The sequence below is a fragment of the Anoplopoma fimbria genome, chromosome 8, assembly GCF_027596085.1.
Source record: "Anoplopoma fimbria isolate UVic2021 breed Golden Eagle Sablefish chromosome 8, Afim_UVic_2022, whole genome shotgun sequence".
NCBI lineage: Eukaryota > Metazoa > Chordata > Actinopteri > Perciformes > Anoplopomatidae > Anoplopoma > Anoplopoma fimbria.
This window is the reverse complement of record NC_072456.1, coordinates 16,245,522-16,262,863: the sequence shown is the minus strand read 5'-3', so window position 1 is coordinate 16,262,863 and position 17,342 is coordinate 16,245,522. Positions and strand designations below refer to the sequence as shown.

The 17,342-nt window shown below is 39.7% G+C and overlaps 1 protein-coding gene across 1 annotated transcript in view; it reads left to right on the top strand.

Annotated features, from left to right (window-relative positions):
- The window catches only part of tsc22d2 (TSC22 domain family 2), a 33,303-nt gene extending 21,287 nt beyond the window's left edge, over window positions 1–12,016 (top strand). The window contains exons 2-3 of the mRNA XM_054603081.1: window positions 9,141–9,192; window positions 9,609–12,016. Coding sequence (XP_054459056.1) covers window positions 9,141–9,192; window positions 9,609–9,911 — 355 coding nt within the window. The 3' untranslated portion in view covers window positions 9,912–12,016. The remainder of the gene's footprint in view (window positions 1–9,140; window positions 9,193–9,608) is intronic.
- The last annotated feature ends 5,326 nt before the right edge of the window (window positions 12,017–17,342 follow it).

Here is a 17,342-nt window from a genome sequence, read left to right as displayed (position 1 = left end):
CCAAAAATATTATTGACCCTGATTTGATCTTATACAGCTCTACTGAAACCTCATTTTATTAACAGCTCGACATGCAAGAGATTAAGTTATTTTAGCCTAACTGAATTATAAGTTACACTCTGCATTTGTAAACATTCCAGGAAAGCAATTTGTTGTTCTGCTGAATGGAAACACTGTGAGGCTGTGATTGGTCCCGACTAAAGCAGCAGCAGCCCTTTTACTGCCTTCAGTCCACAATGATCAACTTTATGATTACGGACAATAAAAGAAAAAGCAGATTTATATTCCAACTGAGCACACTTGATTAGTGGCCCAACGCTCGGCCACGGTGAGTTATTTGATCCAGACCAGGTATGCGGGCCACTGTTTATGACACAGAAACAAACATTGCATTATTGAAACAAGAGGGAGGAAAGTTGAAACGTGGGAAAGCTGCTACTTCACTCATGATATGCCAATAGGAAAGAACATCACAAGAGAAGATCTTTGGCGTTCTTATAAAAATATCACATGTTTATTCAACATCTGTTAACGGATAATAGGGCTTTTTTTTTTTTTTTCTTGGCACACACTCTATTGTAATCAGTCTCCCTGGATACAAATGAAAAACACACCCAAAAACACAGAGTAATTGCTAACAGGCCGTGGGGCAAAACCCCAGAGAACCTAGCCCTATTAAATTCCAGGGTCTTTCTTAAAAGCACATACAACATGTAAGTACATCATTTTGAACGGATTACTCTGGAGGTCCCCCCCCCTCCAGCGAAATCACTAACTGCAGAGCCTTGATGGACATGACAGGACTTGACATTGTGCAGAGCTCTGATCTCGAGCTTAAGGAGGCCTTTCTTTTTTAGATGCAGGGAGGAATTGATGGATGGCAATCATAACCATCAAAGATCATTTCTTCTACGCTTACGTGACAGAGCTCATGTCTCAAAGACAACACTGTATGAAGGCAACATTTTTAGCCTGTCAACTTTATCTTTAGAAACTTTGCTGACATTTGACCTTTATTTATACAGGAAGGTTTGCTGAGCACACATGCCTCTTTTTTGAGCATAGTCTTGCTTCACACCCAGTCAGTAAGAGGCATTCACACCTGGGAGATACCTAATATATACCATAGGCGTCCACTGTTGGCCATTTCACACCCCCTCTGGACCACACATGGTCAAAACGCAGCACTGATAAGCGCCTGAATAGTTAATAACGTCGCTGAGCGAGTTTTGCATTTCACCTCCAACTCCAAATTTTATTTCAAACAGTTCCTTTCGGGCCACAAACCCCCATTTCTTATCTTTAAGATACCTTTCAAGCCGTATCTTCCCTTTGCCATATCATGATAGAGGCTCAAGCTGTGTGCGAGCCAGACAGAAGCCAGGAGTGAAATACAACAGCTGAGACATTCATCAGGCCCAGTGTTTTTGCTGCATAGTCCCTCATGACATTAGTCTGACCCAAACCCTGCACTTCAGAGAGGAAGACCAAATGAGGCTAAGTCCTTGATCCCGTGATAAATGCTCTGCTGAATACAGAGGCTCGTTAACGGTGAGGTGCCAGGATTTTCCCCGTTAAAGCCTCAGGAGTAACACTATTACTTTTAACACATTCCAGTGAGGTCTTAATCCACATTGAGCCAAACAAGTGGCACAAGGCCGAATCACTCAGGGAGGCAAAAGGAAAAAGTAGTAAAATATGATATGGAGGCACATGGTGCGCGCTGAAGATCTGGTTTTAGGCAGTGATTATTTAAGACTTGGGGACACCTTTCCTTGGTGCCCCACTGAGTTTGCATATGGAGTGTGATGGTCACATTACACTTAGGCTCTTTATCATCTCTTCAGGAGCTGTGAGGCTTCGTTTATACTCGAGCTCGGTGCTGTAGCTTGAGCATCCGCGGACGGTGCGTGAACTCCGAGTAAGTACGGACGCGTTTATACTCGATGCGCTGCATTATTCTCCCAAACGCTGCAGGGCGTACAAACAAAGTGAACTGTGAGGATTTCAAAAAGACAACAAGTGTAACCCATAGATATGCCCATAGACTGTAGGTGTAGCTGGCAAAAAGCCATAAAGCAACCTTCACTATAGAGTGGAGGGATTGTTATTATCTGTAAACTCATATCTCATATTCATGGACTGCTTGATTGCCTTTGTACAAGCCCTGGAAATAAAGGAAGTCATTATAAGGAAACAAAGGTTGAATATCCTGTTAAACAATTTGATTTGGTTGGAAAATAATTACTCAAATGAAGACTTTTAAGACCACCTGTTTCTAAAGCATGTGAAAGCAAATCGTCCTTTCTTTGCATAATCTCCAGACATGCTCGGCAGCAAACATTAACAAACATCCCTGCTAGCAGTTGTTTTACCCTTTTGAGAGGCTAAAATAACAAGGCCTTCCATAAGCCGTTTAAATTAACGATGATCCGCTGTCTCATGGATGCACATCTCATTTGTATTAAGTCCCCGAGGGCCTTGATTCCTTCTCATGCTCCCTGGCGTCCGGTTCACCCACCAATTGGTCTGCTGGAAGTGTCTGTGTCTTACAGGAAGAACAGGCTGTCGTGCTTTCAGTACGTCACGTAGGGACACATGCAGAATGAGATATTTGTGTGCAAGTCTTGGGATTACGGGCAAGGGTCCTATTGGGGACAGTTCCTTCGGTCTGTTTACAAGGAAGTTTGGTGGCAGCGGACACACACAGACTCATGACTCTGAGTTAATGCTGGACAAATAAACCCTCCATCTCCAGACAAGGGGTCTCTGTAGGTCTGTCAGATTTTGTTTAGTCTCCATTGTGTCAGTCTGGACCAACCTTTTATTTAGACGACATGCCCCAACAATGCAGCATCTGAGAAATGTTCACAGGCACATATTAAGATACTTGGAACATCCTGCAATTGTCACCAGTGTTTGAAACATTCCAGTGCAACAAAGACAGAAGTGGTTAGAGTCAAGATTATTTGGTTTGTGACTATTTCAGTGCTATATGCAAATTTTAGTCTTGAAAGTATTTCGTTTGTTTTGCATAACTAAATTTGTTGTACTACTCTGGGTCATAGATTTGCATACTTACAAGCATGTTGGCATTCAGGTTTAACACATCTCGATATGCAAATTATAACTTTACTCAGACCTACTTAACAAGTGAAAGGGAAAGTCATTCCAAATATATATATGGAATGACAAAATAAGACTTCTAACAGTGTAAACACTTGACAAAGCAGTCTCAATGGCGCTTTTGATTGTATCGAACGATCTTCCTCTGGTTGCCCAGTTTTTATTCGAACGTACTGTAGCACTTAGACTCCTATGTTATCTAAAAAATGTAGTTCTTTCAATCTCAAGTTTAAGAAATGTTTAGTTGATTCATTGTTTAGTCAGTATTAGTCAGTCAACAGTTCATACTTTATGTATCTGCAGTTTGAACTACGGTTCAAAACAACACGTCCCAACAATACGGCATCCGAAAAATATCCATTTATATTTACATTCCTACAACATCCACGAAACGTCACAATTGTTTGAAGATTTTATCTTTTGTGACTATTAAAGTGGAAAATGCAAATTTAAGTCTTCATGGGGGAATTCAAGCGTACTTCGCCAAATACCAAGTATTCCTGCCGTGTTGTATGACTTGTTGCTTTCTTGTCATACTCAGGTTTCAGGTCGTTCGTTTGGATCATGACGAGCATGTTCTTAAAATGCAAATTCTAATTTCACTCCAACCCGCTGCACAAGTGTAAGATTAAATCTCAGTTAAGCAGTTGTGAAACATAACAAGGAAAGATTGATCTTTCTCAGATTGCCCAATTGTCATGGTAATGTAGTTTAGATTTCCTTTTTATCCCTGAACACTTGTAGGACTTGTCTATATTGGCTTAAAACCAAGTTTAGGAAACATAATAGATGAGATGCCTTCAAAATAAACTGAACAACTCTTATGACTAACAAAATATTAACACTTGACAGCAACATATTTCTAAAATAAGTTAAACTCCACTACAAACGTTTTAATCCCTTCTTTAACTGACATCCTTCAATGATTTCTTGGTGTTTTTTCGTGTTTTTTCGTTTTTTTTGAATGAACTTGATGTGTGTGCTGTCATGGTCTAATTAATTTAATAGGATAAGTAACATGATGGGCTCTCCCCTGTTAAGAAAAAAATACAGGTCCTTTTGTAATCAGTGAGGGTGATCAGGAGTTGAGTGGTTTCAGGATTCTGCCGTCGTTGTGACCTTTTCAGTTCTCTGAACCTTTTTACGTCTCCATGTTCATTTATAGCACTCGTCTAACAACGCTGAGTGATGTTGTCGAAAGTTTCACTTGCTACACCACAAGTACTTATGCACAAGGGTGACAGTATTCTGACCATTCAATGAGTTTGTCTCATTACAGAAATGAGAGCTAGTTTTTTGAAACGACAGCTTGTAAAATGTCCTGATTTAAGAAAAAAAAAACAAAGTAGCTTATCGTTGATTTATGCCATAACAATGAATTCGTTGTGATCATTTAGGAAAGTCATGACTAGACCACTCTTTTCTGAAGCAGCTTTGTTCGTTTTCACTGAAGTTTTGTGCCACAAGTTAATGGGAGCCTCTGCCGACCTCGTCTGGCGTAGCAGCTGAACTGCATCTTCCAAAACTAACGACATAAGGCGAGTCTCTGCATTGGAAAGAGAACCACAGTGAGTCGTCAGTGAGGGGGACCCCTCTATTGTTACAGCCCCCACCCTCCAGCTATTGTTTTGAAATACACTTACCAAGGGAGGGGGGGTTTATCACTGAAAGGCTGAGGTCTAATTTGTTCAGCTGCTGCCCCCACAGTGAGTGTTGGTATGCTTTGTGACAGCGACGTGTGCCGCTGCATCTGTGCTTTAATGAGGAACACATTTGATTGGTGATGCTATATTTGATTGGTGATGCTATAAGACATCAGGTGATACAGCCAGAGGGATAGAGGCGACCACACTTTGCTCCCACGCGTGTCTACTGTTGTATAGATAACAGAGAGTCAGACACAGTAATATTTACATTGAAGGCATACAGTTTACGCCTTTCTGCTGCTTCCAGTGTGAAAGCAGGTTTGGGATCTCTGTAACAAACTGGATATGATGGAAAAACTCCCTTTTTAGTCCGTATCAATCCACAAAAACTGGACTGTTGTGATAAGCGCTCCTCAGTGAAGAACTTGCCTGCGTGTTGTCACAGCGTGATGTTGGCTCCGACACAGATGTATCAGTTTAGAGGCGCTGGCCTCAAGACCCGTCGGTGTCCAGAGTTGGAATGTGATGCCTTGTGGTCATGGAGACTTTGTTTTGGGGGGAAATCGGGGGACGAACGAGTGCATGTGTGCGGCTGCAGTCTGCGGGGAAAGGCCCATGTTGAGGTTAACACGGCAAGCGGTCCTTATACAAACAGCCACATGTCTTCCTCCTTGAATAAAATGTACGGTTTGCTTTGTTTTCCTTGGACGCTGAAAAGCCACAAATTAGTCTTTTTGTCTGTAAAATTTCTTGTTGCCCCTTCAGGCCAGATCTCTCATTCACCGGACAAGCTAGTTTGATCCAGCCTGTATATAAAAACATACATCAACAGAGTGATTCGCTCATTTGGAATGCAGCTCTTTTACCTAGATTGAGCGGGAATTTAAACGGGTGTACATTTTGAAGGCTGATTACGTTACATATTGGATTGTGCCAATTAAAGTATATGCAAAGCATGCAAATTCAGTGGATCCGGCATCATCTACTATGGTGTTTAGTTTAATTTCAATATGACCTATAGAAACTTACAGTATTCTAATTTGCCTTTTGGCTTCTATAGTTAACATCGTGAAGCATCTCAGTCGACTCGTTCACACATATTTGACCATTTATCTTTTTCTCAAAACTCTCGATATACAACAATAATTACATTTAAAAGGGCACTGGACAGTTCAAATGTGGAGGAACATGATTGAGAAAACTCCTCTGGTTCTGGGAAAAACAAAACTGAACTAACTAAATAGCTTATTTGGTTGCAAAATCATGCTGCTAATTAAGAAGTTTGTCCTTTTCTTTTTTTTCTTTTACTTTCAAACAAAGGAACAGAGACCACTGATGTCTTCTCAATACACTGTCTCCTTGTCTACTGAAGTGTAGCCTTTGAATAAGGCGTCCTCTGCCTCTGGGGTCGCAGTGTATAACGTTTGGCAGACAGCGGCAGTGAGTAATGTGATTTGTTAAAGAATCCAGAAGTAAATTATTGGACACAGACAGACAGACAGACACACACACACACACACACGGAGAGAGAGAGAGAGACTGAACGAGAGAGAGAGAGAGAGAGAGAAAACCCCGCCCCCTCGTCTTCTCCTCACCATGTGACCGAGCTGGGATTTAACACACACTCCGCTCCCATGCAAACAAGGCACACTCTCGTGTTAACACTCAGTGAAGCACTACCAGCCTCCGGCAGAAACCTTTTTCTTTTTTTGGGGAGTGAGACTCAGAAAACATGCGCTGCAAAATGAGCTACAGTCTGCCCTGCTCGCCGGGAACTCCTCCGCCGGGCCGCATGATGTGTTACAGGGCCAGGTACTGACTTTCACATGTGCTTGTTACAATATTTGTGGTGTCTTGTCATTATACTCTGCTCGGATTTGGTTTCATTTAGGATCCACATTTTTTAATTTTTTTTGGGGGTGGGGGGGATTCTGTGCATTATTAAAACAGTTTAATGTGAACACTTTGTGGCAGACTTCCACTGTGCCAGATACGCACGCTTTAAGTCTTTAAGTTCCGCCTGCCATAGTGGACAGGATTGGAATCAAACCTGCATATTAACCTCTCGCCCTGTGTCTGTTTGGCATGGTGCATGCCGCAGCTCCCTCATGTTGTGGGTCAGTGTGTAGTTAACTGTAGTAATTTTTTTATTTTTTTTATTTCATAATAACTTGTATCCATATGTCACTAGTGAGGTTGGTTTCACACTGTTGAAGACGTTTCCCCTTTTTTTTGTTTTCCTGTTTTAACCTCCCAGGAAATGTACTAAATTTCTAACATGAAGTATTACTCAGGCGGCGTCAGCCCCATTTTATATGAACAATACTGACAATTCGGAGCCTTTTATGGATTATTTGAATCCTTTTACAATGCAAATGCGATGCTTTGGAGCCCTTTCTAGTTCCAAAGCTGAAGGAAATTACTCATTACTAAAAACTTTTTCATGTTTTGAAAGACTCTATAAGTGAATACATTTATTATCAAATGCAAAGTTGATATTGTGCTTATCTTGATTTAACCCTGCGTTACTCTAAGGCAGTGGTTCTCAACCTTTTTTCAGTGATGTACCTCCTGTGAAATACTCTTTTAGCCAAGTACCCCCTAACCAGCACAAAGCATTTCTGGTTGAAACAAAGATGTAATACTAAGCGCTCTGCCATCAGTGTCTGATTTATTAAACTGTCAACACTGACGATTGCATTGTTGCATTAAATTCAGTTTATGAATTTACACTTATATTTTATTGAATATTTATTAAATAACTATTTTTAAAGGATTTTGGAATGGATGCTAATTTTGAATTACGTGCTCCCTCTCACGTCCCAGTCTCGTGCTCAGAGCACCAACTAGCGGCTCGAAGACGCTTTTTTTTTTTTTTTTTTTTTTTTTTTTTTTTTTTGTTGCATCCACATCCGAGCTGGGCGGTGATTGTGCAAGAAAGCGTAATCAGTGGAGACAGACCCAGATCCTCTCTCGCTTTGGAGAGGAGGAAAACTCAATATTTGGCATCCTGTTTAGTGAACGAGGGACTTTGGCTTGGCTTCGTAAGTTGTTAGTCTTGTACGTGTGAAGTGGGAGACAGTTTTTTTTTTTTTCTTGGAGGGAGGGGGGGTAGAAAACTAAAAATGTTGCGCTGCTTTTGAAGTGATTTGGAAACGTGTTTTTTTTTTTTTTTTTTTTTTTTAAAAGCGGGATTGCACCGAGAAGCGACGTGGAAGCTCCACGTGTCGCCAGCACACGACCAAAATATATAAATATATATTTTTGTCTTACACAATGAGATTTCAGTAACAAATGTAAACGGATCGCAGATGGCGACATCAGCCGCACCCGATCATAAGTCCTGCAGGAGGCGAGCCCCCCTCCCTGTCTGGGATCTGTTTTCATTGTGCTGGAGTCATGCATAGATAAAAGCTGACATCACCACGACTCTGCATTTAAACAATCTGCAGGAGCTTTGTTATGGGGGGGTCCTGGTCCTGCTCCTGGTCCTGCTCCTGTTTCTACACGGACAGATGTTCTTATTGCGTTTAAATGTTCACAAATCACTTTGGACAACTATGGTGCCATTTCGTTTCCTTCTGTGTCCACGTGTATTTGATCAGAATGTGATTCACTGAAGTCACAGTCCTCGTTGTTTTTTGTTGTTGTTGTTGTTGGTTTTACTGGTGAAAGATGTCATTCTAGGCGCCTAAATTACAGCTGTCTTAATGGAAATTTACAGCTGGTCAAGTTTCGTCACAAAAGTAACTTTAAAGTAAAACAAAACGACAATAACAGCCACCATAGCACAGTAGTCAAATGTCAGGTGGGATTCTTTGTTGTTGACGACAAAACCACTGTTAATGGTAATTGTTGTCATCCACTTTGTCAGTGTGTAGTGTGAGGGATGCCTCACTATATTAACAATAGATGCTGTTATTTGGGGCTCAAAGTAGACATGTCTGTACAGTTAATGTTGACTGTGGACTGGCTACACAGTGGACATTAAACTGCTTCTAATAAATCTCTCTTAGGTTGATTATAATAGTCTGCCCGGTGTCTTTTTAAAAGCAGTACCATATTTGTAACAGGTTTCTTTGCCTTTGATGACATTTAACAGTGGCGGTTTGTAGGTTTTGAACATCTGTGACTCTTATCGGGTGCACTAAAATAGAACAGGGTTTTTTATTTTTACTGGAAATCTACAGATCAGAATGTGTTTTGTTTGACTTCTCAAGTACCAGTGAAATCCTCTGAGGTCATCACTGTCATGGAACAGATTGTGTGGCTGCTAGTGAAAGTGAACACTGATATCAATCTGAAGCGTGTGGTAGATATGAGGATTGGTATCTTGTGGTGACATTTGCCTTTGTTTTGTTTCCACAGTGCATCCGGTGCCAGCGTCGTCGCTATCGATAACAAGATTGAGCAAGCCATGGTGAGTTTTCCACAGATGATAAAGTTACAACTAATTGTGTCAGGTGACCACGTTTTTCTGCTGGACTTTCCAGTGACTTGATTCAAAAAGAGTTTTCCACCGCTGACTCTTAAATGACAAATTTCTTGTTCATTTTGAGGGACGTTTACTGTAATAACCTGTATTCAGTTCGTGAAAGCTACTGAACAGCCATTCTTCAAAGAAATACAAACCAGGAAATCAAACGGATAGTGTTGCCTACACAGTTTGATTGACATGTTGTCTCTTGAAAATTCAGTTGCAAAACCCAACACGGCAATGAGGCTAAAAACAGTCCCCACTTTACCACTTTAAATTCAGAGATGTCACATGTTCCTTTATTTGAGGATGGAAACTGCTTAATTTGTGTGCTAATTTTAACTCGCTTTCTCTTTCAGGACTTGGTGAAGAGCCACCTCATGTATGCTGTTCGCGAGGAGGTGGAGGTGTTGAAGGAGCAGATCAAGGAGCTGTACGAGAGGAACTCCGTGTTGGAGCGCGAAAACGCCGTGCTGAAGTCGCTGGCCAACACGGATCAGCTCGGCCAGGTGTCCAGTCAGCTCAACCACGGCAGCAGCACGCCGCCGCCTCTGCAACAGCAGCAACACGCGGCTGTCACAAACGACAACAACAACGGCCCCTTGGCTCACCACGAGGGGAGTCAGAGCGTCCCCCATCAGCCCAACATCACCTCGGCGTGACCCCCGCTCCCCCAAATACACATGCTCAAACACACACTTCCCATGGACAGGAGTGGGAGATCCTGACTGCTGCCGTCCCCTTAGCTTCATCAAGCAAAAGGCTCGACTCTGCGTTCAATATGCTCCATTTGAGGAAATCAACAACAGCGACATCTTTGTTTGCCACCAAGAGCCATGCTTCAATGTGTGCTCGTCGCCATCACCGGGCTTCACATTATTAAGACATTTACCACCCAATCGAAAAGTCTTATTCTGTCCCAGTTGTTGGCTGCAAGAAAAGGAGGAAGGGCAGGGGAACCGGTGGACACAGTAAAACTGCATGTTGTTCTTGTGCAGGAGGACAGGGGTCAAAGGGCTCAGGGAGCTCGATTTGTTGGGGGCAACAAGTGGTGGAAGAGGGTGGGGTGACCCTGTGAGGGTGACAAGGGGTCCTGTGAAATCCAGCATGGTCTGTCCTCCCAGTATCCCCAAACCCCACATCGCTCCAGGGCTGGAAGAGGCCAGAGAGCCAATGGAGAGGTTGGGGAGAGGATTCGTCCCCCCCCCTGAGCGGAGCAGGAAGCCGACGGGTGCCTCGGCTTGAGCGGAGCGAGTCGAGAGCCTCGACTTGTTATATGCTGCAACAAAAGCTTGTGTTGTTTTCTCAGAGCCACCGTACTTTGACATGAATCATAATACTTTTTTTTTTCCTTTAGTTCAGTTTTAGTATTTGCATTTATTTATTTCAGGGCTGCTATTTTCATAATGTAAATGAACAATGTCGTGGATTTACTTATTAACAGAAAAGAAAACCTTTCCTTTTTGGTCTTTTGGTATTGTAGAATCTGTCAGGTATTAAATTTGGTTGTCTCATGGAACAACTAGATCTCAATAAAGTAGGCAATAAGTTCCATAATAGAAAACGTTCTTCTCATGAAATATTGCTAACACTAAAGCCGAGCTTACATTAGGTGAAATCCAGGTTGAATGTATATTTTGTAAAGTATTAAGAGAAAGGAGGGCTTGTACAGGAGGACACCTGTTGTTAAGATGTGATGGGATGTTTCGATAAAGAAATCTATTAATTTACTTTTTTTCTAGACCTTCTTCGTCAAGACAAAATACAGAAATTAATTAAGGGGTGTGGTCTGGGGGATGAAAAGCTGTGAAAATGGTTCAACCTACTTTATAACCAAAGACGCAAAGCTGTGTAAGTCTTTCTTTCTTTTTTTTCATTTTTATTTGCACACAAATCTTTTTTTTCCTACTCTCTCCTTCCCTATATTTTTTTTGTTGCTGTTTTGCATGTTCTGCATGATCTATAATCAAACCACTTTCTTACCTCATGTTTTTATCCAGCACTTATTTCGTGTCAGTCTGTGAATGATTGTGAAAAGGCTTTATGAAAGAGAAAGGGAACAATGGGCAGAGAGGGTGGAGTAAGTGGTTGAGGGTAAGAATAAAAAAAGAATGGCACGGTGTTTATATCTTTCACAAAACACAAGTCAGAAAAGGAGCCATCTTTTTTTCCGTTTTCATGTCAGTGCTGTGTTGACTTTCATATGCAGAGAAAAAGGTTTTGTTACATTGCAGATTTTAATGTATTTAATGAATGCAGCATTTAGATTTTGATTGTAGTGTACCAACACTTTGCTTACAAAAAAATAACATCTGCAAAAAAAGACAATGGAAACTATTAAACATTTCACACTTTAAAAGCTGGAACCCAGTCGATTGTGTGTGAGCATATTATGGGATGTCCTGTTCGTGTCGCGTCTTTCGTGCCTCCTGTGCCGTCGTCTGCTGTCGTCAGGCGATTCGGTTTCTTTCTCTGTGGCTTGGAACCAAACCAAAATGCTTGGTAATTGTACAATCAGTCATCTTTCTACAGGATGGACTCTTTGATTTTTCTTTTCTTTTCTTTTGCAAACAGGCTTACTTCTTCTTCTTTAGAGTATTCTTTTCTGTTTTTCTTTCATTTGAAGGAGATGCCGTGTACATGCCAAGTGTACTGTATGAAAGTGATCACTGAGCCTTGGAGAAAATATCTTAACAATGCCCTTGTAATGTGCTGTTCAGACAATTTAGTTTTCAGTCAAAAATAAATTACTGTTTTATTAAGAGAATGTCTTCATGCTTTCTTTTTTTTAATTCCCCCCACCAGGAAAACTACTCAGGAAACTCATTATTACTTTTAGTTATCTATTAAACATTACTTTAAAGAATATCAAACATCTGACTACAAAATACTGTCGAACATTTTCCTTTTAATCACAAATAATTTCTCTTTTTTTAACATGTTTATGTAATCAGAGTATATATTTAAGATATTTTTGAAAGCATAAACAAGTTAATGTAACCGGTGTTGTCTGCGTTGTGTTGTGTTGGAGAAGGAAGAGACCCGAGACTGGATACCCTTTGGAGGCGGTCTCCGTTTATTGTCTTTATGCCACACTGGCAGATCTGACAGAAATAAAAATGTAAAACCCTCCGGTCAGTAGCTGTAAACGGCACTTGAGCTCCTATACAGTTGAATAAGCACAGAACACGAGACATTAGCTTACCACACAAAGTTTAAGCTAGTAGGCAGACTCGTAAATGCAACTTAAAACAGAAAAAAACAAAGCAAAGAAATGTCTATGCCCACAGCTATACTCAGTGGTAGTTATGTAGTAGTACAATAGAAATACACAATGATTTAGTGAAATCTAGATTATGAATTACAATAAAATAATGCAGAGCTAGATCACTCACCTCTCCAATGAGGAGTCTCAACAGTTCCACTTATTAAATCTGGAGGTATAACATGTCAGGTTATGACTATTTACATATATTTTGTGTAATTATAATACAACATTTTAACAGTAAAATTGCCTCTGTTACATTAACATAGTTGCATAATACAAACATGTCAATGAGGATATGTTTTACAGAATGAACAATACTCAAGTTTATCTGTCCACAACAACAGGCCTTTTTCACAGCAGATATTTGGCACCTTTGCATTGTAGATAAAGCAAAGGTGTTACTTGCATGCACTGTACCAGGACCCTGAAACCGAAGAAGCTAAATTTGGATCCAGCCATCATTAATTTTATTCTTTACATCTGTTTTTTTCCTTCTGTGACATGTCAAAATGTCTTTAATAAAAGCTCCAACCTCTCATTTCCTTAGAAGTCCACAAAGTCTTTGTTTTGGAGTCCGCACTGCTTCGTCTCTCAAGAAAGAAAGAAAAGTGTTCCTGATGTTGTCGGACTGAAAGGGCCTGTCCTTCAAAAATAAAGAAGACAAGAACACTTTTGACCCATTGTGATAAAATGTTATTTTTAGAATGTTAATTTATATCCATTGTAAAAGATTGCATTGTCTTATCAGAGAACAAAAGTATGTTAAGCAACTGAACCTCTGAAGAATTGAGAGAAACCGTTCGTCAAGTTATTCCAAGTGTTAATTAATTTCCTGTAGAACATCTGGCCAAAATATAGATATACAGTGACATCCAAACACAGATTTCAAAGCAAAAATAAAGAGAAATCATTCCCATTAAAATCCCAAATTAGTTTGGTGTTCTTTACATTTCCTGTAGAAAAACTTTTCAAAAATAAAGAGACATCTTCAAATAAAGGTAGTTTAAATTCCGAAGTTTAAATTATGACATTTTTTAAGAATCTTATCAAATATATAAAATGTTGGATGAAAAAGCACATGTGTTTGGAAATGGCAACAAAAATCTGATCAAAAATACAACACGTCTGTGATGTGAACATCCCTAGTCTGTTTTTTGTATATGATTGACTCAGTTATTAAGTATGCAGCACCTTTACTTGGGACAACAGGTTATCTGTAATCTGATCAGTTTCCAGAGAACCAGGAACAAATCAGTTTGGAATCAGTTGGGAAGAAGTTATTTTTCTATGGGTGCTCGCTTGAAGGACACATAAAACCTTTCTGAAGAAGGAAGAAAAGCTGACACCTGGAACAGAGCCTAAATTTTGACATTGTTCGTCACTCATCACTTACTTCTCATTTGAGGCATAATTGATCACTTCATACTTGTTCAGAAAGGCGGTCATTTTCTAAGCAACTCTGGCCTTGAACTTGACGTCTTCCGTCACCGCAAAGCTGACAACCAGTGACAGCTGATGTCAGCTTTACTACTGAAAGATTTCAATTAAGAAAATTCTTTAAACTCTTAGTGTCCGCTTTCTAAATCAAGCAAGCAAGAATTAGTTATTCTCCCCAAAGTCAGTCTTTGCTGAAGATCTTTTTCTCTTTCTTGGCATTGACTCAGCGTTGTGTGTGGCAAAGACTCTGACACGTTTGTCACGTCCTAAATCAAACTGTGAACGTCATACTTGTTTGTTAGCCAAGAGAAAATGCGTCCTCTTATAACTCATCCATGTCTGCCAGGTGTTCAGTTTCACCCAAGGTGTGCTGCATAAGATAAGATAATCCTTTATTAGTCCCGCAGCAGGGAAATTTGCTCACAGTGATGCTTACATGCTTATAATCATTCTAAATCTTTTCATCCAGGTCTGCAGTGTTGAAGGTAAAGGTGCTTATAAAGTGTCTTTAGTTAATGATCATGAGGAATAAAATGTTATAGCTTCAGAGAAAAGCAAGAGACAATCTTTTATTTATCTTTAAATTGACCAGAATAAAAATGCAGCGATATGGATGACCTTATTCATTCCCACCTTATGTTCCTTTGTATGAAGGTGGCCTGTTGAGGCAAAAGCTACATTTTCAAGTAGGACGGGCGTTTTGTTTCAAAACAGAGAGCTTGCAAAAAAGACAGTTTTCAGAGGAAGAAATTTCAGCAATTTTCCAAGTAACTGAGTCACAGCCATCATTCATTTTATTCTGTCCTTCAAAAATAAAGAAGATAGTTCTCAGTTTTCAGAGGAAGAAATTTCAGCAATTTTCCAAGTAACTGAGTCACAATCCTGTCACCTCCTTGCAAGCAAAGCCTGACTTACTGACCCTTTAAAGTACGCTTTATTTCTCTCTGGGGGCCCCTGTCTCCATAACCATCAGTTTCACACTCCTCTTGAATACCATAAACGTTTTTACCTGTAATCTTAAAAGTTATAAATTGAATAATAAAAATAGAATACATTTTGGTCATCAGAGTGTTGCACTTATTGGCACTTTGCAGGAGAAAACACCCGCTTCCACGAAAGGCTGGTTACTATGTTTACATAAGCCACCATGTGAATCCAATTCCCCCTTTAGAGTTAATAAAGTTACAAATAATCTGATCAGTTTTTTTCTCTGTGTCTGACTTGACTGACTTGCTTATCCTTAGATTTTTGCTTTGATTATGTCAAAAATCTAGAAAGCTAATTCAACATTACACTCCTCTGTCTGTGAATGATAAAGCATTGTGTTGAATAACAAGAACAAAAGAGACATTAGAAAAAAATGCGATTCTCATTGATAGAATTTGTATGACATAAATTCATCATTTAGAGCAGATAAAGTATTTTCTGTGTGTTTTCTACACCACAATTATCTCTCTGTGTTGGATATGCTACCTGCTACATGTCTGCTCAACCCTCTGAATGCAATTGAGACTTTCTTGTTGCGTGGGATATGACACGTCAGCAATTTTCTGATTCCAGGAGGATAAAACATTAAGAAAAACAACCGGTACATTGTTGCAAACAAAAAAAAAGACTGGTTCAACCGGGCTCTGTGTCACCGTGACAACTCTTACTCACTTACTTTCAGGTAATCATGTGTGTTCATGCCCTGGCCGGTTTAGCTCTGAGTCACAGCTGCTCACACAGAGTTGTGGTAAGAACAGGGAGTGTTTTCCACATCACTGTGAGCAAATACAGTTCAGTAAATGCAGGACTTTGAATGAAGGGTTAAAGCTGAAATTTCCTCTCCCTGTGACCTGATTATTAACTTATTAACCTGACATGTCCTGACTCCTGCATCAACGAAGTTCCCAGGAATATATTGTGTATATTATTGTTTAGTACAATAAAATAAAATAAAAAAATAAAAAATATATATAACAATAACAAAAATGCAGTAATTACAATATAAAATACCACTATTAATTTTACTAAAGTTAATTATCTGAATACTTCTAAACAACAAAGTACAAAAGTATCTCAAATGTTAAATAATGTTAAATAACAGCACAGGGGAAGGAAGCGATAATTTCTGCTTTGCAAACTGCTGAACATTGTGTGCTGAACATGTGTGTGTGTGTGTGTGTGTGTGTGTGTGTGTGTGTGTGTGTGTGTGTGTGTGTGTGTGTGTTTTGTAAGGACAATTACTCATCATGCAGGCATCCGCCACCACACCCCGCTATGATTTGAGATTTACTGTTTCACATTGTAGCTCTCTTGACTCTCCACTGCCATCAAGTGATACAACTAATTCATAGAATTAACAGACAATTCAGGACTCTGGTGCCACCATGTGGGTATGATGATTATATAAAAAAATATGGGGGAGGGGCCTTGGTATTGAGCATAATTGCTCACTACCACTGCTGACTGCCGCCTGACTGTAACACAGCCATCATTAACTAGTAACACCTGCACTTTTCTTTTTTCAAAATGTCCTCCATGAGCAAAACAAACAAACAAACAAACAAACAAACAAACAAACAAACAGCAACATCAAAAAAGAGTCCATATTTTCTGTAGTTTTTTTTGGGTATTTGTCCACAAAGTCAGGTTAAGGTTACATTGATTTAGTTTGAAGTTTGGGTAAATGTTAATACCCCACTTTTTGGCTGACAGTAGTTTGGAAAATGTTTTTTTTCTCTGTATGTGGATCGTCTTGTTCCAGCTCTTCACTAAAGGTATACAACGTTTGTAACACTGTTTTAATTTAATATAAACAGACATTAAATGTCATAACTCAATCATATCATATCATATTTAGTTTGGTATTCACTGTTTACACATACTAGATGTGCTGATTGTGTCTTTAACTGCTTTTGCATAGTTTCTTTAGACTTTATTTATCTATAGACTACACATTTTATTATTATGTTTACTCTCTTTATTTATCTGCAGTTATCTCTGTCCACCTCTTGGGATCACCAAAGGCTTATTGTATTTTAGGATTATGTTATACCGCTCGCTCCTAAATTAAAGACATATTTGGAAACTTTGGGATCTCTAAAAAAAAAATAGTTATGCTAAATATACAGTGTGGGATCAGAACGGAATACGAGAATATTCAATTAATCATTATATGTCATACTGCTGATACAAAGACGTCAGGGTTCAAACAGGGGGCAGCAGTAATAAGTACAGTGGTATTTTGGTACAGCAGGGGGCAGTGATGACTGAGGCTAATGCAGTTGAGCAGTCATGCGTTTCTAGAAAGCCACTTCAGAGCGTTTAATGTTATTTTTTTTACATATTGCAACTTCTGCAAAACACAGTGATTTCCCGTTGACACACCGCCACAACAACGGAG